This window comes from Xenopus tropicalis, chromosome 8 (genome assembly GCF_000004195.4).
Source record: "Xenopus tropicalis strain Nigerian chromosome 8, UCB_Xtro_10.0, whole genome shotgun sequence".
In the NCBI taxonomy this organism is placed as follows: Eukaryota; Metazoa; Chordata; class Amphibia; order Anura; family Pipidae; genus Xenopus; species Xenopus tropicalis.
Window position 1 is genome coordinate 135,275,849 of NC_030684.2, and position 27,136 is coordinate 135,302,984.

Below are 27,136 nucleotides of genomic sequence, written 5' to 3' on the forward strand. Positions count from 1 at the left end.
AGTGCCATTGAGCCCTATGGGAGACTTTCCTTGGGCCGGGTTGGAGCTGCAGAGTGCCATTGAGCCCTATGGGAGACTTTCCTTGGGCCGGGTTGGAGCTGCAGAGTGCCATTGAGTTCTATGGGAGGCTTCCAAAATCATGCTAAGTCTGAAAGTTTTGCCCGCAGTTTACGAGCGCTCAATACGAAAAAGTCGCGGCAAGATACGAGCATATTATAATGGCTATGAAAAAGTCGCGACTTTTCGCGCAAGTCGTAATGGTTACGAAAAAGTCGCGACAATTTACGAAAAGTCGTAACGGCGACGAAAAAAACGCAAAAAATACGAAAAAGTCGCAAAATGTTCGTTTTGCAATGGCAGAGCGGCACGGCAGGGGAGGAGCGGTTGGAGAGGTGTATGAGCCTGGCAGCAGGATTCATTATGGACTGGAGAGGGGACAGGCTTTGGAGGGGAAGGCCAATTAATAGGGAGTTACAGTAGTCCAGGCGATAGAGTGAATAAGTGTGAAGTCAACGTTTATAGAAGATTTTAATTAAAAAAAAAAACCTCAAAAATACTTTGTTTTGAATTGGGATTAATCCGCCTTTCTGTTTGGGGAGCAGTAATTTGGATATTTGTAGGAAGAAAGATTCTAAAGCCAAGGAGCTCAGTATGCCTCATTATTCTCTGTATATAAATGTAATCTTGTAAATTGGGCCTGCTTATAGAACAGATTAAATGTGCTTTATACTCAAATTAAACTTTTCGTTTAATAGTGTCAGTGGCACTTCTAAATAATGTTGTTTATTTTATTCTTATAAACCTTTGTTACAATATATCATGAGTTAATGGGAACGTTCATCTTTAAATGATCTGTTACTGCTGACCTGCTCTTAACACATTTTCCATTTGTTTTTATGTTGACTTTGTTTTTTAAATTTTTTGCTGTCCTAATCTGCCTCTCTAGTTATTTCTACTTTTGTTGTTCATTTTTCTGTTTATGCCTTTTCATTTTCTTCTTCCAGTTCAGACCCAAGTCTTATTGCTAGGGAAAGTAGAAGCCCAAGCAGCATAACAATGTTATTTTACAAACGGCAAATAATAAAAGATAACCAACTACAAACTGTCTTGTAATTCTATATTTGCCTAAAAATAATAATTCATATTTTAATCTTTATCCTTGTACCTATAGGATTCTGTAAAGTGCAAGCTTTAAGGAGAAATGTATTAACACTTGCTAACTTTTTCATAGATTCCAGTTCCGTAGTTTGAATTAGAAGGATTTATTTACCCCTTGGGAATTTATCAGCATGTCTGTTTTGGTTAAGGTTGTCACTATTTGCCACATACAGTAACATGGTAATGCTATACAGACTGGGCATCAAACTGCTCAGTATATCCCTGGCATTCTTCTCTTCCTACTTTTATTCTGCTTTAATTACTAGGTTAAATAAAGGAGACCTATAGCCTGATGAAAGTCCTCCCAATCTTGTAGGCAGTAATAAATAATATATGGTGTTGGTTTTACTTTAGTTTAAAAAAATTATAATTACTTTTAAAACTGCCCACTTTATTGGAGATCTTTATACATCTACTATAGTGCTTTACAGTCCCTGCCAGAAGCACAATAGCAGGAGAGTAGCCAATCACAGCCCTGCAGTCATAAAAGCAAAGACGAACTTTAGTTCCCTCTCAGGTCAGCCTAGCTGCTGATTGGTTCCTATCCTACAGTGCAGGAGTATAATGCTCAGGCACATTCTTGTTTTTTACACAACATGTCTAAGCCGTAGCTATTGGATCACAGCCAGGGGATGGCAACACCATGCTAACATTTATTATTAAGGTTAACTTTTCCTTTAGAAATTGTTGCACATTTTAATGACATTTTTATATGTGAAGATTCGGTACAGCAAGATGTTGCAGCATATTTACATTTGTATTCATTCCCTCATTGCAGATTAGATTGGTGGTTGCAGATTATGGCATGTAACATGCATAAGACTATGATTGCTTTCTTCATCCTTTGGTCTCTGTATAAAGGGTCCCTTTCAGGTAAGTGCTTTTATATATAGAATTTTATGCCAAAAGTGCCATGAATCTATAGGCAGATGGCATTGTCTGGCCACATGGAGAGTATCCTTTCAGGTAGAACTGCCGAGATTGTCGTAATGTAACTCCCTGAGTGATCCCACCTGCTATTGCCATTGGTCCATTTAGGGCTTTGCTCTGTTACTCCCAAATAAAATAAACTAAAGGCTCAGTACTAGTTCTCCTTCACTTACACTTATGAATACAAAATAAGAGGAGCTTCTCCCAAGGTTTTATTTTTAATAATCCACATTTGTGTTTTTAGAGGGGAAGGGAGGAGGGGTATATTTACTGAAATATTATGGGTGTATTTTTACCCATTTGAATGTGATTTTTTTCAATCTCTAATTTATTATACTTTACTGTAATACCTGTACTTTTTTGTGTCTGGCTTTATATTTTACAGCTAAATATAAGGTTGTATCGGCACCATCAGTTGTTGCTACACTTGGGTCAGATGTGCTGTTAACTTCTCTCCTGGCTCCTGAGATGAGCGGAGAGAAGATGGAAATCCGTTGGTTTAAGCCTATGTACCGGCCCTATGTTCATCTTTATATTAATGGGAAAGATGATTACACAGCCCAGATGCCACAGTTTGCTAACAGAACAGAACTGCTAAAAGAGAACATCACTAGGGGAATTTTCCCTTTGATGATCCGTAACCTCACCGCTCAGGATTCTGGGAAATATTATTGTTATGTTGAGTCCAGTGACCATCACAGCATGGCAACAGTTGATTTCATTGTTACTGGTGAGTAAAGTAAATTCTATGTCAATCTTCTTTCCTGTCCTGCCTACTCTTTTACTACTTTTTAAGTATTCATTCTGAACATGATTTTCCTGTGAGGGCATGAACTCATTGATTTCATTTTATTCTGCCTGGCTCCACCCACAAGCAGATCTGCTTTCCATTAAAGAGACAGTATATAAAGAGACAGTGGTGAACATAATTAAAACAGACAAAAAGTAAGAAATATCTATGGCGTTTGTATTTCTGACACCAAACAAGAAAATGAAATCAGTTTCACTTATGCATTTCTTGTCACTTCCTGGTTCTGTGGAGCTCAAAAGGAGTTGATTAAACTTATTACCAGTTCACCTAGAACCCCCTGATAATGAGCTGAGCAAAGGCTGCTGGTTATAGAAGTGGCGGTTGTTTGTTTAAATGTAGATAACGAGCTCTGAACAAATTGCCTTGTTTATAAAGTGAGTTGGGGGTTGTTCAGTTATTTGACAGGTATGCTGAATATAATAAAAATTACTTAAATCACAAAAATACACAATTTGTTTAAAAAAAGCATGTAAATGCAGCACAGCTGTATATGTGTTTTAATGCATTTTAATGGACAAACATTCAAACACCTGTGTGTAATGATCCTGATTCTCCTTTAGTTTATATATGTGAAATATTTAACAAAACCTATATTAACTTTTGACTGCAGCAGATGCAAAGAAATAGTAAGTAATCATTTATTTCTCTCTGGCCAGTGTGTATCTGGGCATCCTTTGTAAAACGTACAGCTTTTTCATAAAATGAATAATATGGTTTAAAGCACATAGTGATCATGTGTAAAGGGACACTGTCATGGAAATAAGTGTTTATTTTGGCTGAAAACAATGTACATGGCTCAGTGAAAGTAGTGTTGGAAAATATAATCTATTATTAATTTGGAGACTTCCCGGAACACATGGGGCTACCTGCTTTCCTCTGTCTGACCTGCACATCACTGACTGGTCCTACATCCCTCATTCTCTTATATCAGTTCCCTGCCACCCAAAAACTCACTCACATAAGGAAAGTGGAGTCAGGATACCCCGTGATGTGTCCATCAACCAAGAGAGACAGAGCCAGGCACAAAGATCAGACAGTCCAAAAGAAGGGGGTGAGTGCAAACTTACAAGTACATTTTCAACAGTCAAACATTTTAACTTTGTTTTTTAGCTAAGCTTTATACATTGTTATCAGCTCTAAATCAAATCTTATTTGTATGGTATTGTCCGTTTAATATTCTAGTAAGAGCACAGGGGGTAACAAGTATCTATAGACTAATGGTGCATTCAAGGCTCTTAGTAACACAACTATAGAATCTATTATTCGGAATGCTTGGACCTGGGTTTTTCCGCATAAGGGATCTTTCCATAATTTGGATCTCTATACCTTAAGTAAACCTAAAAGCTATGTTTTGCCCCCTATATGGATTCATGCAGCTTAGTTCCCATCAAGTACAAGGTACTGTTTTATTAATACAGAGAAAAGGGAATCATTTAACCATTAAATAAACCCAATAGGGCTGTTCTGCCCCAATAAGGGGTAATTATATCTTAGTTGGGATCAAGTACAGGTACTGTTTTATTATTACAGAGAAAAGGGAATCATTTAACCATGAAATAAACCCAATAGGGCTGTTCTGCCCCCAATAAGGGGTAATTATATCTTAGTTGGGATCAAGTACAGGTACTGTTTTATTATTACAGAGAAAAGGGAATCATTTAACCATTAAATAAACCCAATAGGGCTGTTCTGCCCCCAATAAGGGGTAATTATATCTTAGTTGGGATCAATTACAGGTACTGTTTTATTATTACAGAGAAAAGGGAATCATTTAACCATGAAATAAACCCAATAGGGCTGTTCTGCCCCCAATAAGGGGTAATTATATCTTAGTTGGGATCAAGTACAGGTACTGTTTTATTATTACAGAGATAAAGAAAATTATTTTCAAAAAATGATTGCTTTAAAGGAGAATGCAAGTCAAAATTTAAAAAGCATACTGCCCAATAGTCCTCCTGTTGTTTAGTAAAAACGCCACACTTTTGGCTCACCTAATCAAATATTTACTCAGTCACACTTACTTCACATTTTCTAGAACAGGCAGCCATCTCTAAAAAGGTATTCTCCCTTCCTTTCCCTCCTTGCTTCATACTGCACATGTGTTTCATTCCCTCCCCCCCCCCCTCCCCTCTGCCAGATCCGCTTCTGATTGGCTGGTGGGCATGTGTAGCTCAGAACAGGAGACAGGATCAAGTTACACACATGCTCAGAGAATAGGAAGGCTGCCGCTGGCACCTACAGGAAGGGGAGAGAGATTTCAGTGATGTCACTGTAGGCTTCACACTGCTGTAGGCTGCCAGCACCATATCTCAGAGAAGCAAGCAGGGATCTGGGAATTTAGATATGCAGTAAGTACTTTAAAAGAATGCCTTTAGACTTTTAATTTATATTAACCTTTCATTGTCCTTTAAATGGACCCTATAGGATATGGCCTTCCCGTAATGCAGAGATTTATTAATAATGGATCCGCTACCTGTATGTAATACAAGTGCATTGTAGAAAAAAAAGGTATTATTTACCAATCATCAGGCAGCATTAACTGGTTACCTGTTCAAAAGCAAATGTCTTATTGGTAGCTATATATTATTCCACCAGGCAGTGTCGGACTGGCCCAGCAGGATACCAGGAAAACTCCCGGTGGGCCCAGGGGTCAGTGGGCCCTCCTGCTTCTGACCATTTGGCCTGTTTCATGCTCATTCCCTATTCCTGAATGGGAAGAAAGAGGAGAAATAGAGGGAAGGATAGATGCTAGCATGTAAATAAGAGACTAGGAGAATAAAGGTTGGGCGAGGAAAGAAGGAAAAATAGTTTGGAGAGTGGGTCTATAGTCTAAGGTTTTCTGGTGGCCCCTGGGGTCCCAGTCTGACACTGGCTCAGGGCAAAATTAATGCTTATTATTACATGTGGGGGAAAGCCTTTCTGATTGAAGAAACAAGCAACAGCTCATATAGATGGATAGCTGATCTGAAAGGGGACGTTGACAATTTGACTGGAGATCAGAATTTACCACTGAATGTTATATATTGATTCCCCACCGGGAATGATTTCTAATCGACACCTGCCATTGTTGCCGTCGCATACCCCTAACAGCATTCGTATTTATTTTAGGATGCAGGTGGGCAGTGTATGACAGAGTATTACATCTCCCTCCCAGTTATAAGGATATCTTAGGACCCCCAGCCGTGCTTGTGACCAAAAACCCTTATACTGGCCAGTGCATGATCTAGCCAAGATGGTGGCAACCCATTGTTCTGTTTTCCCGCCGAAAGGGTTTTAAACAAAGAAGCTCCCAGAAGTCCCCTCCAGAGGAGCTGGGCAAGTCCCTCCTAGGTTAAACCCCTCCCCTAATGATGCTGCAGGGGATCCTGCCAATTGGACCTGCTAGGGTTGGGTTAAGCAGAAGCAGGGTCAGCCTCCTAACCAATCAATCCTAGGGGGTGTGGGAAAGGGGGGGAGTTACCAGATGCAGGGTAGAAAAACCAGAGGTTGTGGGTGGAGAAGGAGCTTTTGTTCGTCTGGGTGTAACCTCGCTACGACAGGACACCCTCCCCTGCGGTTCCTTGGATTCCACCCTAGCTCCGGCAGGACACCCTCCCCTGCGGTTCCTTGGATTCCACCCTAGCTCTGGCAGGAAGATTCCCTCCAACTAGATTTCCCTAACCCCTGCGGAAGGACTGTTTGCCCTGGAACCAAGATAGTGTGTTTCTGTGGAACTACCCAAAAAGGAACTTTGTTTATTTCAATTGGAACTGCCTGGGGAGACTACCCAGTTAATTGTGGACTGTCTGGGTGGGAAAGCTTTGTGTATTGGGGGTTGGGCTGGGAGACTCTGCCTTTGTTCCCTGGAGACTGTGCAGAGGGGGGTTGCCCTGGGGACTCCCTCAAGGAGGATTTGAAGTGATTTGGACTTGTGGACCTTCCATGCGTATTGCCCTTTCCCTGTTTATCTACGTTTGGTTGTAATAAACCCCTGTGAAACAACCCTTGTGGCACGTGTGGTATTTCCCTGATTGTGCTAGTGGCTCATAAGTCATACATTGTGTGACAGTGCTACTGTAAGGGGAGAAGGATCAAGTGCCTAGCTCCCAGTGCAAAGGGGCCCTGTACCTCCCCTGAGCTGTTTCCCGAGGGTTTCACCTATTCTGGGATCCCAGGGAAATAGTAGAAGTATGCTGCTAGGCTATAGTATGTTATTGCTGGGAGTTATGGGTAACAGGCAGTACAACTGCACCACTAATTATATCTCTCTGTGTTTCAGCTGTTGGATCTCCCCCTGTCATTTCCACAATTGCTGACGACACTGTGTTTTGTGAGTCCGATGGCTGGTACCCAGAACCGTATTTGATTTGGACAGATAATGAGGGGAACAAAGTAATGCCATCAATGGAAAAAGTTTTCAAAGACGAAAAGAGCTTGTATCAAGTTATTAGTGCTATTTACCTGCCGCCCACATCATCAAATATCACTTGCACTGTGTCCAGCTCTCTAAATCAGAGCAAGGAAAGCTCCAGGCAGATCAGAGGTGAGCAACACTCGTATATCTTTGTCTTTTTTTGTTGTTTTTTTGTAGGTTATGTAATAAACTAGGAGTAAAGAAAAGACAACCCTTCTAAGGTATATTCAATTTACTTCTTCTGTTGTACAATTGATATAAAGACAATTTTAATCACAGAATTTGACAATTTAACTGAATGGGGGGGTTGCAATAAAAATTATTGCATTGGTATAACAAGAAGCATTAGTAATTTGTTTGGAAAAGTAAATTAAAGTGATCAGGAGAGGTACCTTTTTTCCTTTATGAAAAGTAAATTGAATTTACCTTAGAAGGGTTGTCTTTTCTTTCCTCCTAGTTTTTTAGGCAAATATTTGTAAAATAACATTTTATGCCTTAGTACTTGTGCAACATGTCACTAAATGTAATGAAAGTGAATACTTTAGTAATGACTTTTGACTGCAGCAGAAGCAGAGAAATGGTAAGTAATCATTTATTTCTCTCTGGCCAGTGTGTATCTGGGCATCCTTTGTAAAACCTGCAGTTTTTTCACAAAACGAATAATATGGCTTAAAGCACATAGTGATCAAGTGTAAAGAGACACTGTCATCAAAATAAAGGTATTTATTTTATCTAAAAACAATGTAGATGGCTCAGTGAAAGCAGTATTGGAAATTCTGATCTATTATTAATTTGGAGTATCTAGTATAAATAAATCTAAAGCAACTGGACTTGTTAAGTAATCATTGAAGATGTTTCACTACTCAATGATTATGTAACAAGTCCAGTTGCTTTAGATTTATTTATACTAGATATACCATGACCTGGATGAATAAAAAATCTTCATAGTCATATTAATTTGGAGGCTTTCCTCACTATTTGACTGGAGATCAGAACTTACCAGTGAATTGTATATATTGATTCCCCACCGGGAATTATGTCTTATCAACCCCTGCCATTGAGTCCCTCCGACACCCCTAACAGCATTCGTTTATACTGACCCCTCCCCTCTATCAACAAGGATAGAGGTGGGCAGTGTTTATGACCCCCTGCCCCTCTCGGTTATATCTTAGGACCCCCAGCCATGCTACTGTAAGGGGAGAACGATCAAGTTCCTAGCTCCCAGTGCAAAAGGGTCCTGTACCTCCCCTGAGCGGTTTCCAGAGGGTTTCACCTATTCTGGGATCCCAGGGAAATAGTAGAAGTATGCTGCTAGCCTATAGTATGTTATTGCTGGGAGGTATGGGTAACAGACAGTACAACTGCACCTCTAATAATATGTCTTTATTTTTCAGCTGTTGGGTCTCCCCCTGTCATTTCCACAATTACTGAAGACACTGTGTTTTGTGAGTCCGATGGCTGGTACCCAGAACCCTATTTAGTTTGGACAGATGATGAAGGAAACAATATAATTCCATCAATGGAAAAAGTTTCCAAAGACAAAAAAAGCTTGTATCAAGTTATTAGTGCTATTTACCTGCCGCCTGCATCATCAAATATCACTTGCACTGTGTCCAGCTCTCTAAATCAGAGCAAGCAAAGCTCCAGGCAGACCATAGGTGAGCAACACTCATACAGTATATCTATGTCTTTTTTTGTTGTTTGTTTATTTGTAGGTTATGGGCATTCTATTTTATTGCCCCCTAGAATGTATCCATAGTAGGCCTGCTTCCCAGTGGGTGTAGTTCCCTGCACCTGCTTAGAAGTTTTTTAGGCAAATAATTGTACAAACATTTTATGCCTTTGTACTTGTGCAACATGTCACTACTATGATAATTTCTTTAAATCAAAAAAGAACTAAGTTAGTCAAACCTTGGACCCATCTATATCCTTAGTTAATATGACTGTAGGTATCTGACCTCTGGTCTCACTTGAATTTAATTCAATAGGAAGCTTCACGAGTTGTCCCTGTGTGTAAAGTGTATCCCAAGTAATAGTCTCTACACAGACTTAATCATGGTTTGTTTTTTCCATTTGTCACTATTGCTCTGTATCAGTCCTGGGGCAACCTGGCCAGCCCCCTCGTCCCGAAGCCGCCCCCAATATAATTATTGTTAGCCCATTCAGTAACTCTGTGATATTGAGTTATTTTAATATGCAGAAATCTGCTATTATTATAGAACAAGGAAATTATTTCATGGTGGGTGCCAATATGTTATGCATCACCCAGTAAATTCAATTGCGAAGTTCATTCCCTCTGAACTACTGCTCCTTTTCTGCAAAAAAAGAAAAAGAAAAACACAGCAACCCAGGGAGGTTTTTTATCATAGTGCTTTGGCTCCATCTTACCTGGCTTTCCCAGGCATTTAACCATATAGACTGTACCTGCATGCAGAGGAAAAGCAAAAAATTAAAGTGAAAAAAATGAATTATTTCCAGTTCAAGTGTAAATAGTTTAAAGAAAATAACTGCCCTGGTTTTTTTTATTACTTACATTGTAAGGTTGGTCTATACACAGCCTATATAATAGGGAGAGCTTGAACAGCAGGTTGTTCTTAATGAATCTTATTTGCCATCCATAGCTGTACCAGTTACCCCAATTGTTCCAGCTGGTGAGCAAGTCTTTCTAGACCTACATTGCCTTGTTTGGCTGCATTGTATGTAGCCCGGTTTGCCAAGGGACTGCACATCTACCCATTTGTGCCCAGCTTTTATAAGATTGCAATGTCAAAGGGCAATTCCTTTAATTAAATGTGCCCTGTGCTTTGTATTGTGTAGCTGGAGGGTAGCACAGTGTCTGTTTCATCATATTTCTTCTACCCACAGAACATGTAAGGGGTAGACAAGGTGATTGTGACTTTAAAGTAATGTGTGGAAGTAATGAACATGGTAAAAGGGATGTATACATGGCCTCTAGATGGCAGTAGGGTAACAATATAGACTGTTGTGAGAATCATTATTGTATATATTCTTTATAAGTGATTTTAACACAACCAGTGGGGAGTGTGGAAAGGCGTAAGGGTCACCACCGAAGAAATGTAATGCATGTATATATGCAGTATTTCCCTATGTAAGAGATAATGACAGATCTAGTTGGATATATGAATAGGTTACATTTGTCAAATCAGTTGCATTATTGTTCCTGAAATAAAATATATATTTTTTTTCCCCGATATAGAAATGAGACCAGTAACCTGCAGGGATCAGTACAGTCGCTACATTGTATTCTGCGCTTGTCTGGTTGTTATACTGATGTTGCTTGGGTATATTTGCTTTCTGTTGAAGAGACTTGGTAAGTACCTAAAGGGATTCCTTGCAGCCTGATATTCAGGTCATGTAGAAATGTAAAGTAATGGGCAGGAGAGGAGGTTGAATAAAAGCCCTGCTATCACCCAGGCTGCTGATCTGTAGAACCAGTTACATTATGACACTTTTTGAGCTGGGCCCTTGCTGTGGAAACCTAACTGTAAACCTTAACATACAATGTATGGAGACAGTTAATAGGCAGCAGTGATTCTTAACCCCATATGTAATAAAAGGCACTAAGTTTGCCCAGGAACAGTAATACATAGCAACCAATAAGATGGTTGCTTTCAAACAGGTAACCAGTAAATGCTACCTATTGATTACCGTATATACTCGAGTATAAGCCGATCCGAATATAAGCCGAGGTACCAAATTTTACGTAAGAAAACTGGAAAAACTTATTGACTCGAGTATAAGCCTAGGGTGGGAAATGCAGCAGCTACTGCTAAGTTTCAATAATCAAATAAATAACAGATAAATAAATAGATAACTTTAGGGAAAGAAAAATGCTACAGCAGCAGACAAAAGCAAGTTTGGGAAGGCTAAGGAAGCTGCCATACTAATTATCAAGTACTTGGACCCCAGTGTACAAGTCCCACCACAGTACTACAATAGTTGTTACTAGGGCAAAATAATACTTGATGCTGGACTTAGTACACATTAAATTTTTGTAAATAACAAGTTATTGTACCAATTACTTAATCTGGCTCGTTGTGCAGATGTAACATGCTCATTGCGCGCACCCCCCATTCCTCCCTCCACTTGTGTCCGTTCATACCTCCCTCCCTCCCTCCACCTGTGTCCCTTCATACCTCCCTCCCTCCACCTGTGTCCCTTCATACCTCCCTCCCTCCACCTGTGTCCGTTCATACCTCCCTCCACCTGTGTCCCTTCATACCTCCCTCCCTCCACCTGTGTCCCTTCATACCTCCCTCCCTCCACCTGTGTCCCTTCATACCTCCCTCCCTCCACCTGTGTCCCTTCATACCTCCCTCCCTCCACCTGTGTCCGTTCATACCTCCCTCCACCTGTGTCCCTTCATACCTCCCTCCCTCCACCTGTGTCCCTTCATACCTCCCTCCCTCCACCTGTGTCCCTTCATACCTCCCTCCCTCCACCTGTGTCCCTTCATATCTCCCTCCCTCTACCTGTGTCCCTTCATACTTCCCTCCCTTCGTCCACTTACGTGCATACCTACCTCCCTCCTTCCCTTCCTCCACCAGTGTCCGTTCAATGCTCACCCCCCCCGAGGAAGGACGTGAGTAAGTGCGTGCGCAGGTATGCACGGACACACCTCCGTCCCCGGGGGGGGGGTGCGCGTAACGAGCGCGTTCAATGAGCCAGAGTCAGCCAGAGTGCTCGCACTGGCAGTTATGCACGGACACATATACTCGAGTATAATCCGAGAGTTACTTTTTCAGCACATTTTTAGTGCTGAAAAACTCGGCTTATACTCGAGTATATACGGTAGTTGCTATGGGTTACTTCTCCAGGGCAAAGTTAGTAACCCCATTAATGTCATGGGGGTTAATCACAATACTATTAGTTTGTGCCACATGGTTCTATGGGTAACAGATCTTGCCAGACTAATTTAGTCGCCTTTTATGAGGAGGTGAGCAGGAACCTCAATGCTGGAATGGCAGTGGATGGGATCTACTTGGACTTTGCTAAAGCGTTTGATACAGTACCTCACAGAAGGTTAATAATCAAATTAAGGAATATTGGCCTAGAACATAATATTTGTAATTGGATAGAGAACTGGCTGAAGGATAGAGTACAAAGAGTGGGGTAAATGGAACATTTTCTAATTGGGCCAGTGTGGTTAGTGGGTACCGCAGGGGTCAGTCCTTGGTCCTTTGCTGTTTAACTTGTTTATTAATGCCCTGGAGGTGGGCATAGACAGTACTGTTTCTATTTTTGCTGATGACACAAAATTGTGCAAAACTATAAGTTCCATGCAGGATGCTGCCGCTTTGCAGAGAGATTTGACAAAATTAGATAACTGGGCAGCAAACTGGGAAATGAGGTTCAATGTTGATACAGTGGAGGAAATAATTATTTGACCCCTCACTGATTTTGTAAGTTTGTCCAATGACAAAGAAATGAAAAGTCTCAGAACAGTATCATTTCAATGGTAGGTTTATTTTAACAGTGGCAGATAGCACATCAAAAGGAAAATCGAAAAAATAACTTTAAATAAAAGATAGCAACTGATTTGCATTTCATTGAGTGAAATAAGTTTTTGAACCCTCTAACAAAAAAAGACTTAATACTTAGTGGAAAAACTCTTGTTTGCAAGCACAGAGGTCAAACGTTTCTTGTAATTGATGACCAAGTTTGCGCACATTTTAGGAGGAATGTTGGTCCACTCCTCTTTGCAGATCATCTCTAAATCCCTAAGGTTTCGAGGCTGTCTCTGTGCAACTCTGAGCTTGAGCTCCCTCCATAGGTTTTCTATTGGAGGGAGGTCCGGAGACTGACTAGGCCACTCCATGACCTTAATGTGCTTCTTCTTGAGCCACTCCTTTGTTGCCTTTGCTGTATGTTTTGGGTCATTGTCGTGCTGGAACACCCATCCACGACCCATTTTCAGTTTCCTGGCAGAGGGAAGGAGGTTGTCATTCAGGATTTCACGATACATGGCTCCGTCCATTTTCCCGTTAATGCGAATAAGTTGTCCTGTGCCCTTAGCAGAAAAACACCCCCAAAGCAAAATGTTTCCACCCCCATGCTTGACGGTGGGGACGGTGTTTTGGGGGTCATAGGCAGCATTTTTCTTCCTCCAAACACAGCGAGTTGAGTTAATGCCAAAGAGCTCTATTTTGGTCTCATCAGACCACAGCACCTTCTCCCAGTCACTCACAGAATCATTCAGGTGTTCATTGGCAAACTTCAGACGGGCCTGCACATGTGCCTTCTTGAGCAGGGGGACCTTGCGAGCCCTGCAGGATTTTAATCCATTGCGGTGTAATGTGTTTCCAATGGTTTTCTTGGTGACTGTGGTCCCTGCTAATTTGAGGTCATTAACTAACTCCTCCCGTGTAGTTCTAGGATGCTTTTTCACCTTTCTCAGAATCATTGACACCCCACGAGGTGAGATCTTGCGTGGAGCCCCAGAGCGAGGTCGATTGATGGTCATTTTGTGCTCCTTCCATTTTCGAACAATCGCACCAACAGTTGTCACCTTCTCTCCCAGCTTCTTGCTAATGGTTTTGTAGCCCATTCCAGCCTTGTGCAGGTCTACAATTTTGTCTCTGACATCCTTGGACAGCTCTTTGGTCTTTCCCATGTTGGAGAGTTTGGAGTCTGCTTGATTGATTGATTCTGTGGACAGGTGTCTTTTATACAGGTGACTAGTTAAGACAGGTGTCCTTAATGAGATTGAGTAGAAGTGTCTAACCACTCTGTGGGAGCCAGAACTCTTAATGGTTGGTAGGGGTTCAAAAACTTATTTCATTCAATGAAATGCAAATCAGTTGCTATCTTTTATTTAAAGTTATTTTTTCGATTTTCCTTTTGATGTGCTATCTGCCACTGTTAAACCTACCATTGAAATGATACTGTTCTGAGACTTTTCATTTCTTTGTCATTGGACAAACTTACAAAATCAGTGAGGGGTCAAATAATTATTTCCTCCACTGTAAGTGCAAAGTTATGCATTTTGGTAGAAATAATATAAACGTAAACTATCTACTGAATGGTAGTGTGTTGGGGGTATCCTTAATGGAGAAGGATCTAGGGGTTTTTGTAGATAACAAGTTGTCTAATTCCAGGCAGTGTCATTCTGTGGCTACTAAAGCAAATAAAGTGCTGTCTTGTATAAAAAGGGTATTGACTCGAGGGATGAAACATCATTTTGCCCCTTTATAGGTCCCTGGTAAGGCCTCACCTTGAGTATGCAGTGCAGTTTTGGGCTCCAGTCCTTAAGAAGGATATTAATGAGCTGGAGAGAGTGCAGAGACTGCAACTAAACTGGTAAAGGGGATGGAAGGGTTAAACTATGATGTGAGACTGTCAGGGTTGGGGTTGTTTTCTCTGGAAAAGAGGCGCTTGCGAGGGGACATGATTACTCTGTACAAGTACATTAGAGGGGATTATAGGCAGATGGGGGATGTTCTTTTTTCCCATAAAAACAATCAACGCACCAGAGGCCCCCCCTTTAGATTAGAGGAACAGAGCTTCCATTTGAAGCAGCGTAGGGGGTTCCCCCCTCAGTGAGGAGGTTGGGGAATGCCCTGCCGGGGGATGTTGGGTAGGGGGTTCCTCACGGGGAGGGCAGTGAGGTTGGGGAATGCCCTGCCGGGGGGTGTTGGGTAGGGGGTTCCTCACGGTGAGGGCAGTGAGGGGGTTGGGGAATGCCCTGCCGGGGGATGTTGGGTAGGGGGTTCCTCACGGTGAGGGCAGTGAGGGGGTTGGGGAATGCCCTGCCGGGGGATGTTGGGTAGGGGTTCCTCACGGTGAGGGCAGTGAGGGGGTTGGGGAATGCCCTGCCGGGGGATGTTGGGTAGGGGGTTCCTCATGGTGAGGGCAGTGAGGGGGTTGGGGAATGCCCTGCCGGGGGATGTTGGGTAGGGGGTTCCTCACGGTGAGGGCAGTGAGGAGGTTGGGGAATGCCCTGCCGGGGGATGTTGGGTAGGGGGTTCCTCACGGTGAGGACAGTGAGGGGGTTGGGGAATGCCCTGCCGGGGGATGTTGGGTAGGGGGTTCCTCACGGTGAGGACAGTGAGGAGGTTGGGGAATGCCCTGCCGGGGGGTGTTGGGTAGGGGGTTCCTCACGGTGAGGGCAGTGAGGGGGTTGGGGAATGCCCTGCCGGGGGATGTTGGGTAGGGGGTTCCTCACAGTGAGGGCAGTGAGGGGGTTGGGGAATGCCCTGCCGGGGGATGTTGGGTAGGGGGTTCCTCACAGTGAGGGCAGTGAGGGGGTTGGGGAATGCACTGCCGGGGGGTGTTGGGTAGGGGGTTCCTCACGGTGAGGGCAGTGAGGGGGTTGGGGAATGCCCTGCCGGGGGATGTTGGGTAGGGGGTTCCTCACAGTGAGGGCAGTGAGGGGGTTGGGGAATGCACTGCCGGGGGATGTTGGGTAGGGGGTTCCTCACGGTGAGGGCAGTGAGGGGGTTGGGGAATGCCCTGCCGGGGGATGTTGGGTAGGGGGTTCCTCACGGTGAGGGCAGTGAGGGGGTTGGGGAATGCCCTGCCGGGGGATGTTGGGTAGGGGGTTCCTCACGGTGAGGGCAGTGAGGGGGTTGGGGAATGCCCTGCCGGGGGGTGTTGGGTAGGGGGTTCCTCACGGTGAGGGCAGTGAGGGGGTTGGGGAATGCCCTGCCGGGGGATGTTGGGCAGGGGGTTCCTCACGGTGAGGGCAGTGAGGGGGTTGGGGAATGCCCTGCCGGGGGATGTTGGGTAGGGGGTTCCTCATGGTGAGGGCAGTGAGGGGGTTGGGGAATGCCCTGCCGGGGGATGTTGGGTAGGGGGTTCCTCACGGTGAGGGCAGTGAGGGGGTTGGGGAATGCACTGCCGGGGGGTGTTGGGTAGGGGGTTCCTCACGGTGAGGGCAGTGAGGGGGTTGGGGAATGCCCTGCCGGGGGATGTTGGGTAGGGGGTTCCTCACGGTGAGGGCAGTGAGGGGGTTGGGGAATGCCCTGCCGGGGGATGTTTGGTAGGGGGTTCCTCACGGTGAGGGCAGTGAGGGGGTTGGGGGATGCCCTGCCGGGGGGTGTTGGGTGGGGGGTTCCTCACGGTGAGGGCAGTGAGGGGGTTGGGGAATGCCCTGCCGGGGGATGTTTGGTAGGGGGTTCCTCACGGTGAGGGCAGTGAGGGGGTTGGGGAATGCCCTGCCGGGGGGTGTTGGGTAGGGGGTTCCTCACGGTGAGGGCAGTGAGGGGGTTGGGGAATGCCCTGCCGGGGGATGTTGGGTAGGGGGTTCCTCACGGTGAGGGCAGTGAGGGGGTTGGGGAATGCCCTGCTGGGGGATGTTGGGTAGGGGGTTCCTCACGGTGAGGGCAGTGAGGGGGCTGGGGAATGCACTGCCGGGGGGTGTTGGGTAGGGGGTTCCTCACGGTGAAGGCAGTGAGGGGGTTGGGGAATGCCCTGCCGGGGGATGTTGGGTAGGGGGTTCCTCAAGGTGAGGGCAGTGAGGGGGTTGGGGAATGCCCTGCCGGGGGATGTTGGGTAGGGGGATCCTCACGGGGAGGGCAGTGAGGTTGGGGAATGCCCTTCCTAGTGATGGGGTAATGGCAGATTCTGTTAATGCCTTTAAGAGGGGCCTGGATGAGTTCTTGAACAAGCAGAATATCCAAGGCTATTGTGATACTAATATCTACAGTTAGTATTAGTGGTTGTATTTATAGTTTATGTATGTGAGTGTATAGATTGGTAGGTGTGGGTTGTGTGCTGGGTTTACTTGGAAGGGTTGAACTTGATGGACTCTGGTCTTTTTTCAACCCTATATAACTATGTAACTAACTATGTAATGTGATCATGGCCTCCTCTCACCCGGCCGGAATCAGAAAATGCTGGATTGGGGCAAGGGCAGACTGCATCGCTAGTGCAAAGAACACAATATCTCCCAAGTTCTAAGGCAGGAATTCACAAAAGTGGTAAAAAGTGAAATGAAACGAAAGTGGAGATAAATTTGTCAGATTTCCCACCATATTCACAAACCTCTATCTGCACTTTTGTGAATATGTCTTTTAAACAGTTTCCAAATTTTGCATTTTGCACAAAATATTTTCTTTTTTGTACCTTTCAGAGAGGAGATTCCCTGCTTCATTATGGGAGTACATGCTTTATTACCTATATTACCTTATTTCTCATCTCTCAATTGATGAACACAATGCCACATGGGATATACCCATTAGGGGTTGACGTCTGTTAAAGGGGAAGTAAAACCTCCTGGCAAATATGTAATGCCAGTGCACAGACTGATCCTCCGTTCCACCACCCTGAGCACTTCAGTTACAGTTGTACCAACTCAGCTGTGACCCCCATTTTTGGCCATGTAACTTCCTTTCCTGTAATGGATCTCAGCTAGGAGCATGTGCAGTACCCAATATCCCAGTTTGGGTGCCAGTGTACATGCACTGCTTGCTGATCCCCGAGACACTAGGTAAAGAAGTGTCACAGCTAAAAGTGCTGGCCAACACTGCTAAGATAACTTGGAGAAAGTGTCAGTGATGTGTTGGGGTGGGGCTGTGTACTGGTACTAAATCTTTGCCAGGGGAGACTTTACTTCCCCTTTAAATAAAGATTTAAACAGTATATTCAATCAGAATGCTAATATTCATTCATTAAGCAGAAAGTAATGTGTTTTTGTCACCTATTTCATGTTGGCAATGAGCTACTTTAAAAAAAAAGTCAGTTTTCTTCTTCTCTTTTAAATTCATATTCACAAAAGTGTCTATAAATTTTCTTTCACTAGAAAACAAAAAGTGGTGGTGATGGTTTTCTGTTTTTGAGATTATATTTACACCACTTTTAACCCCACCTTTGCTCCACAAAATGCTATCTCTACTTTATTTATGAGACTCTAGAAAGAGGAGATTTACTAGAGTTATACTACCTTGGTACTTTCCTGTACCTCATTTAAGGGGGTCCCTGTTTCCCAACTGATCTAAGACTCAGTTGGGCTACTTTTACTGAGGCCCCCAAAACTTACTTTCCAGTACCAGAGGGGGGTCCAGGGCCAGCTGCATCATTGGTACAGAGTGTGCAATTGTGCTTTCTGCATTAGAAAAACTACATTTGAGTGAGAGGGGAGGCAAATAGGCACCCACTTCCCACTCTATAACATACGGACGGGCTGGGTTTGCCACCTTTTCTGTAAAAAAAAAAAATTAAAAATTACTTTCTATATTTTTGCCTTTTCTCCATATTAATAATAGTGACATTAAGTGTAATTTTTCTGGCCACGTGGCGACCTTAAGACAGGCAAGTTAGGGAGTGGGAGAGCACACAGGCCACAATGATATATCAGATCCCCCCTCTGCATGTATTTATTATATTTAAATGCAAACTGAATCTTGTTGGTGATATTAACACTGGTCTGTTTTTTATTCCCTACTAGGAGAACTTCAGAGAAATGGTAAGTGGTTGAATCACTGTTAAACGCCCTGCTTTTGAGTCCATAGCAAGTTAATGGTACATTCCCCAGCTGACATCAAGAAGAAATATAAGGGTTGGCTACCCTGTCAGGCAGTCTTAGGCTATAAGAAAATACAAATTATAAAGGCTTAAAGAGATACTGACACCAGAAATAAAACTTTTTTACATCTATTGTAACATTGTCTTTGCATGCATTTATGATTTTGCCATAAAAGTATTTGCCCATTGCTTTTACATTCCTTATCTGATCTCCCATGTCCCTCTATGAGGGGGCGGCCATATTTGTGCAGCAGGGGGTTGTTAGCATTAGAAGCTGTAACTGACAGGCTGAGAAGGGACAGTCAGGTTGGTAAAACAGTCAGGTTTAGGGACTTCCAGTAACAATTACTCACAAAAGCAGCCATATCAGCAAAAAATATCAACACCTATAGGCAACTTTTTATGTAGATTCATATTTTAAAAAATCACATTTCTGCTTTTCTGAGTGACAAAATGTTAGCCCCCCATGATACCCCAGGCCAGTGTTCTTGTGTGCCAAAAAAATGCACCAGCCTGGGGTATTTATGCCTATGTGTTTGCCCGGGCTTGACATGAAGAAAAGGGAAGCAGGAGAGAATCTTGGTGAGTGAGAAGCTACAGAAATACCCCAGGCACATTCAGTTTCAAGTGAACAGCAGCACAGGCCATGGGTATCAGGTAAGTGATTATATTCAATGATGATTAACCCTTTCCTCCTCCTTCAAGGTTGAATAATACCTCTAGTTCTCCTTTAGCAAATCAGCAAATTTACTTCTCTACTTATTCTTAAGCCCTCTAAGATCTGTGCTGCAAACAGTGACTGGCACAGAAAGGGTCTATATTTTGGATATTATGTACATGTAATTATTTATAGAAAGAGAAATGTCTTATCTTTAGCCTCAGGAATTGTTTAACCCATCTCAAAAGGGTTTTTGTTTATCAGGCAGAGAAAGGTTATGTTAAAAAAGTAAAATTTTAAGGCCAATTAGCAGAGAGTTACAGTAGCCCAGGCGAGATATTATAAGAGAGTGAATAAGAATTTTGGCAGCATCTTGGGTGATAAATGATCGTATTATGGAAATATTTCTTAGGTGAAAGTGACATGATTTGATAAGTGACTGGATATGAGGAGTGAAGGACAGGGCAGAATCAAGGATAACCCCAAGGCACCGGGCCTGGGAAGATGGGGTGATGGTAGAATTGTTAACCTGTATAGATACCTCGGGAACAATGTGGGCGTTGGATGGGGGAAAGAGAACCAGTTCAGTTTTAGAGAGGTTTAATTTAAGGTAACGTTGGGACATCCAAGTGGAGATAGCGGCCAGGCAGGAAGAGATGAGTTAGAAGCTCTGGGTTGACATCAGGAGAGGAAAGATAGATCTGAGTATCCCCAGCATAGAGGTGGTACTGAATATATTTTAATATAATATATTTTTTTCAACCCTGTGTAACTATGTAACACCCACATGGATTCAGTTCTTAACTTTGAGATATTGAGGATAATAATGGGCCCCTTTTATTAATTTGCAATAAACTCAGTTATAAATATTTATATGAATGTTCTTTGTTTTCTCCTTTGTAGTAAATGGGAATCTGTGAGCAGGGGATCCTGCCGGAATATCGCAGTCAGAAGGGATTCAACTCACTCAGCTCCACTTCTGAACTGCCAGTAACAAACATGGAAGAAAAAGTCCCTATTATGAACAGGGGAGTGATCTACATGTAGAAACTGTGTTTCAGGGTCCATTTTACCATTTATTATTTTTATGATACTGAGCGCTCAGCAAGCTTGCCTTATAGATGGGGATGGCAATTGCTTGGGAATGCAACAAATGACTTGCTGGGGACTTTCCACATTGTCTCTTCATTTTCTGCCCTGAGACCTGGCATTTTACAGATAACTGGAAGGTTTGAATGAATAAGAAGTGATATATGGATACAGTATCCACGTGCACAGAATTTTAATTGGTTGAACTTATGGATTGAACTTAATGGACTTTGGTCTTTTTTTCAACCCAAACTGTGTAACTGTTACTACTGTAAGCCACACTACCTGTCTGGCACATTCCCTTACCTTGGGACGCACCGACCAGCAGGTGCATCTCAGGGCTTCTGTGCGCATTTGCACGTTGATATCATGACATGCACTATTGTATATTTTGAAGCCAAAGGCGCCATCTTGCTTATGTTTTTTTGTTTACTTCCTTTTCTTCACTTCCTTTTATGTTTTGGCACCAAAACTCCCTATTTAAACCTCTGTTCTCACTCATCCCCTCTTTGCCCAAGCTGGCTTCTGGTTGGCTCAGATCCTGCTAAGCCTTGTTTTTGTGCTTTTTTACATTTTTGACTTCTGCCTGTTTTCCTGACCACACATTGGGTATTGGGTTGTATTTATATGGGAGAGTGGGGCATTTAATGTGTCTCCAAGAAAAGGGGGAGATAATGTTTTAATTCTGTGGCTGATTATGCGCTTCCTTCTACATTTCCTATTTATACGAGGTACTGTAAATAACTTGGGAGCATCTCCTTAGCAGAAACCAGGTTATATGACTATTTCCTTTCTACACTCCCTGATCCCTTTTATTGCGCTGATGGTTACACTGTGATTGGCAAACACAACTTTCACACGGAGGTGCTGACTTCAGTCATTTTTATTATTTGTTACTGCTCAGACCTGCCCAATGGCTGTGTAACAGGGAATGCCAGTACCCCCGAGTGGGAGGGTTTATGTAAGGAGAGACTCTTAAATTCTGACTGGTGCATTATTATAGGCACATTTGTATGTTAAAGGGGTTTGGTTATTCACCTTCAAATTAATTTTTAGTATAATGTAGACAAATCTAATAAAGAGTAACAATAAATATTTTGAAAACTTGAAAAAAAAACAAAGAATAAATGAAATGAAGACCTGTTGAAAAATTGCCAAGAATAAGAGATTCTATAACATACTAAAAGTTAAGTTAAAGGTAAACCATCAAAACATGTCAGATTTTGAAGTGTTTTTAGTAGTTTTGTGGGGGGAAACATTGTTATGGAAGCACAACATATGGAAACTGGCATATACTATATACTGGCTACATAAACACTGGCATATACTATAGTACTATGCCCCTGAAATTAGGGAATTTGAAACACCCCCTCTAATGGCATACAGGGGAAGATGTATAAAAGATTCTCTGGTGAAAGCAGACATAGGCCCAAAGAATAAAAGTGGCCAACAGCTGTTAGCACAGATAAAACCAGGGAATTTTCCATGTTTCATTTGTGCGCAATGCAACAGTGTTATAAAGGGATATCATTTCACTCATCCCCACACTGGAAAAAGGTTCACTATTAAACAATTTTTTACATGTGAATCCACATATGTTGTATATTAAGTGTCCCTGTGGATTAGCATATGTGGGTGAAACAACTCAAATGGTAAAAGACAGGATTTCAAAGCACAAATCTACCATTAGATGTGATAAACTAGAGCTCCCTATCCCAGCCCATTTCCATGCAGCCCGACACTCACCCTGCCAGGTAAGGTTCCAGGTAATTGCCGGGGTCCTTAAACTGAGACGAGGAGGAGACCATCTGAAAGCTCTCAAAAAGAAGGACATTTTTTAGATTAACAAGTTAAGGTGCCTATACACCTTCAGATCCACCTACGGGTGGGCGATATTGGGAGAATCCAGGCTAATTCGATCGGGGCCAAACGATCGAATTATAACGACAGGTATAGGCAAAGTCGGTTTGGGGACCGCATCAACGAGCCGATGCGGTCCCCGATCCGACTAGATTTTTTTACCTGCCCGATCGATATCTGGTCAATTTCAGGCCAGATATCGGTCGGGCAGGCCCATCGGTAGTGCCCATACACGGCCCGATTAGTCTAAGGGACTGATATCGGCAGCTAGAATCGGCCCGTGTATGGGGACCTTTAAAAACACTTTGGCCAAAAGTTTTAAGTAAAGAATACACACCCATTTCTTCAATTTGAGATAATTCCCTTTGTGTTCTACTAAAGGTCAGCAAGCACCCTTGTTTTTGTTTTTAATTTTACTAATACATTTTTTCTTTTTTTAAGGTTTTCAACATGTAAGAATTGGTACCAGATCCCGGACTGCATTAGGGAGGACACCCTGTCTCTTTCCTATCCGGGGAAAAGGTACATCTGTTTTTTTTTTTTTACAGGTGATTGTATAAAGCTATTTGTTTTCACTCACTCACTGTTGCTTTGTTTGTCATAATACCAGAAATGTTCTATTTTATTGTATCTAATGGCCTAGACATGATAAATAAACAACTTTTAAAATAAACCTGATTCCCTAAATTCTCTCTGCGCTCCCTTAGGGCTGTACCACATGGAGCCCCCACAGGCCCCTTCCCACTGACATTAATATGTGTAACCCCCCTGCCTGGGTCACAATCTCCTGAACCCACCACTTACTGTCACAAGTTTCCCATAGGGGCCTGTTGGGTAGATTTATCAACTGCAATTTGAGATTTCTTTGCACTTTCTTTGTGTTACAATGAGTTTTGCCACCTTGGAGCTGGTGAAACATTTCTAAAGAAAAAAAAAACATTCTTTAACCCTTTAAATGCGGCAGAATTTCACATTTCGGTTCCCCTCAGTAAGGCCTCGATTTGTGGAGAGGCCACAAAGGCCCGGGCCTAGGGTGGCAGAAGTTTAGGGGTGGCATGCTCCATATGGGAGATGAAATGTAAGCGCATGCGTACTTGCGCTCGCTGCCGCGGGGAGGGGGTTCGCAAATGGGCTCGCTGCGGGGGGGGGGGGGGGTTGGCGATTCATGCATGCGCACAGGGGGAGGCGGGGGGGGATGACCTCAGGGCGCCCAGATCACAAATCTGGAGCAGCCCTCAGTGCCAGACATTTTGTAAACATTCTGTGCTCTCTCATTTTAGGGGAATTTACTGAGGGGGAACCTGAGCTTTCCAAATCTGTCTGCATTTTTGTGTATTTTTTTTTGTATTAACCATAAATACAAAAGTAAGAAAAATTGATATTTTTCATGATATAGGGATTTATACCAGAAAAATATTTTATATCAAATATATATATATATCTACACAAAATCAACTGATTCGGAAGTCATAGTGACTACGTGTTGAAAGACACAATAAGCGTCGGGATTGATGTGAAATAAAGCTGTTTCTTTACCACTTCCACCGGTGTTTGGCGTGCGCACCCATCGGAGAAATTGCTTGTGACTGCTGGGTCTCCCCTTGCTATGGGTCTGGGGCGCTGCACCCCAACCATTGGATCAGTGGGGTGAGTGTGATTTTTTTTTTTTTAAGAAGAAGCAATCGTGAAAAAATCTTCCCTAAGTGAAGGGTCCAGGGCAAGACACCTTGACCAATTTTTTGAGGGGGTAAGTTACAGGGTAACCCTTTTGAAATAAAAAATAACAAAAGTGGTATAAAGGTGATACCTTAATTGGCTAACTAATATAACCATAGCAAGCTTTCAGAACATTTTATTTCCTTTATCAAGTGTGAGGGGGTAAGCAAATTCTTATTGAGACTTGCTGATTTAAATTTAAATTTGGATTGATTCATTTATCGACTAGGAGCAGACTCGGAGTAATTGCAGTTGATTTGGAAAGCCTCATGTCTCCCGAACGTGCCAATACCTGATATGTATAGTTTTATGGAGATCCCTGACTTCTATAGATCAAAAACTCCCAGCAGTTTTCAAAGCATTCCAAAGCCAAAATTCCTAAAACATTAGGTAATTTATAGAACGTTTCATAATAACCACGATAATTTCGTAAAAATTCCACAACTTTTTCGTGGTCTGTTTGTTCTTCCAGTAAAAAGTTGTACTTTTCACAACGACTCTGAAAATTGTGTTATTCATTCAAGCTTCAGTATCGTGACTATCTTTTCACCAGGTTGGAGCTGCAAAGTGCCATTGAGCCCTATGGGAGGCTTTCCTTGGGCCGGGTTGGAGCTGCAAAGTGCCATTGAGCCCTATGGGAGACTTTCCTTGGGCCGGGTTGGAGCTGCAGAGTGCCATTGAGCCCTATGGGAGACTTTCCTTGGGCCGGGTTGGAGCTGCAAAGTGCCATTGAGCCCTATGGGAGGCTTTCCTTGGCCAGGTTGGAGCTGCAGAGTGCCATTGAGCCCTATGGGAGGCTTTCCTTGGCCAGGTTGGAGCTGCAGAGTGCCATTGAGCCCTATGGGAGACTTTCCTTGGGCCGGGTTGGAGCTGCAAAGTGCCATTGAGCCCTATGGGAGGCTTTCCTTGGCCAGGTTGGAGCTGCAGAGTGCCATTGAGCCCTATGGGAGGCTTTCCTTGGCCAGGTTGGAGCTGCAGAGTGCCATTGAGCCCTATGGGAGGCTTTCCTTGGGCCGGGTTGGAGCTGCAGAGTGCCATTGAGCCCTATGGGAGACTTTCCTTGGGCCGGGTTGGAGCTGCAAAGTGCCATTGAGCCCTATGGGAGGCTTTCCTTGGCCAGGTTGGAGCTGCAGAGTGCCATTGAGCCCTATGGGAGGCTTTCCTTGGCCAGGTTGGAGCTGCAGAGTGCCATTGAGCCCTATGGGCGACTTTCCTTGGGCCGGGTTGGAGCTGCAGAGTGCCATTGAGCCCTATGGGAGACTTTCCTTGGGCCGGGTTGGAGCTGCAGAGTGCCATTGAGCCCTATGGGAGACTTTCCTTGGGCCGGGTTGGAGCTGCAGAGTGCCATTGAGCCCTATGGGAGACTTTCCTTGGGCCGGGTTGGAGCTGCAGAGTGCCATTGAGCCCTATGGGAGACTTTCCTTGGGCCGGGTTGGAGCTGCAGAGTGCCATTGAGCCCTATGGGAGGCTTTCCTTGGGCCGGGTTGGAGCTGCAGAGTACCATTCAGCCCTATGGGAGACTTTACTTGGGCCGGGTTGGAGCTGCAGAGTGCCATTGAGCCCTATGGGAGACTTTCCTTGGGCCAGGTTGGAGCTGCAGAGTGCCATTGAGCCCTATGGGAGACTTTCCTTGGGCCGGGTTGGAGCTGCAGAGTGCCATTGAGCCCTATGGGAGGCTTTCCTTGGGCCGGGTTGGAGCTGCAGAGTGCCATTGAGCCCTATGGGAGACTTTCCTTGGGCCGGGTTGGAGCTGCAGAGTGCCATTGAGCCCTATGGGAGACTTTCCTTGGGCCGGGTTGGAGCTGCAGAGTGCCATTGAGCCCTATGGGAGACTTTCCTTGGGCCGGGTTGGAGCTGCAGAGTGCCATTGAGCCCTATGGGAGACTTTCCTTGGGCCGGGTTGGAGCTGCAGAGTGCCATTGAGCCCTATGGGAGACTTTCCTTGGGCCGGGTTGGAGCTGCAGAGTGCCATTGAGTCCTGTGGGAGGCTTCCAACATCATACATTTTGTTTCAAAGCCATAAAGGTTTTCACGCCGTTTACGATCGTTTCGATCCAAAAATTTAGTGACCTACTGATCGCAAACACAATATTTTCCTACAACCAAGAAAATAATTTTTGTTACATTTTCGAATATCAGAAATTATCGTGGTTACTCCAAAGTCGTGATTTTAACCACAAAAAATTCACATTTCATAACATACCAACATAAAACATTCTAAATATGAATGCCAGGGGTCTACTGAACGGTTTGATGCCCAATATGCAGAGATTTACCAAACTATGTGGGGTACAGAGGCACCAAATGAAAATAGTGCATATGAATTTTCATGACTGCCACTCTGAAAGCTGCCGGTATGTGTATTATGTGCCATAAGACCCCCTAACAGTACAGAGACCCTAGAAAACCATATATTTTACGAAAGTACACATTCTGACAAAAATGGGTAAATACATCTTTCTACTGCAAACTACCAAACTACAAAGCTATGCTAAACAGAACGGTTTTTATGGAATTTCGGAAAATCGTCACAAAGCTTGCATTTTACCCCATTATGTACCCCACATTTTCTAATGTATCAACATAAAACTGAGTTATACAGGGAACTCTGAGTATATCACTCATGTATTATAAGGGATAATGTACCCCCTACTGTAAATGATAAGGATATTAGCAGTCACTGAGGGGCTCTGTGACCATATAAAGGCACAAGGCTGCAGGCTGAGTTATACAGGGAACTCTGAGTATATCACTCATGTATTATAAGGGATAATGTACCCCCTACTGTAAATGATAAGGATATTAGCAGTCACTGAGGGGTTCTGTGCTTATATAAAGGCACAAGGCTGCAGGCTGAGTTATACAGGGAACTCTGAGTATCACTCATGTATTATAAGGGATAATGTACCCCCTACTGTAAATGATAAGGATATTAGCAGTCACTGAGGGGTTCTGTGCCCCCCATATAAAGGCACAAGGCTGCAGGCTGAGTTATACAGGGAACTCTGAGTATCACTCATGTATTATAAGGGATAAT

The 27,136-nt window shown here is 43.6% G+C and overlaps 1 protein-coding gene across 4 annotated transcripts in view; it reads left to right on the forward strand.

The window, feature by feature from the left end:
• The window catches only part of LOC105945166 (selection and upkeep of intraepithelial T-cells protein 1), a 32,517-nt gene extending 12,041 nt beyond the window's left edge, over positions 1–20,476 (forward strand). For 2 of the 4 annotated variants that reach the window (XM_018089604.2, XM_031891204.1), the window contains exons 2-9: positions 1,937–2,031; positions 2,474–2,818; positions 3,831–3,950; positions 7,158–7,421; positions 8,687–8,950; positions 10,510–10,623; positions 18,700–18,717; positions 20,338–20,476. In XM_018089604.2, coding sequence (XP_017945093.1) covers positions 1,959–2,031; positions 2,474–2,818; positions 3,831–3,950; positions 7,158–7,421; positions 8,687–8,950; positions 10,510–10,623; positions 18,700–18,717; positions 20,338–20,354 — 1,215 coding nt within the window. In that variant the 5' untranslated portion in view covers positions 1,937–1,958 and the 3' untranslated portion in view covers positions 20,355–20,476. The remainder of the gene's footprint in view (positions 1–1,936; positions 2,032–2,473; positions 2,819–3,830; positions 3,951–7,157; positions 7,422–8,686; positions 8,951–10,509; positions 10,624–18,699; positions 18,718–20,337) is intronic. The other 2 variants (XM_031891205.1, XM_018089605.2) reach the window with 2 other exon arrangements.
• The last annotated feature ends 6,660 nt before the right edge of the window (positions 20,477–27,136 follow it).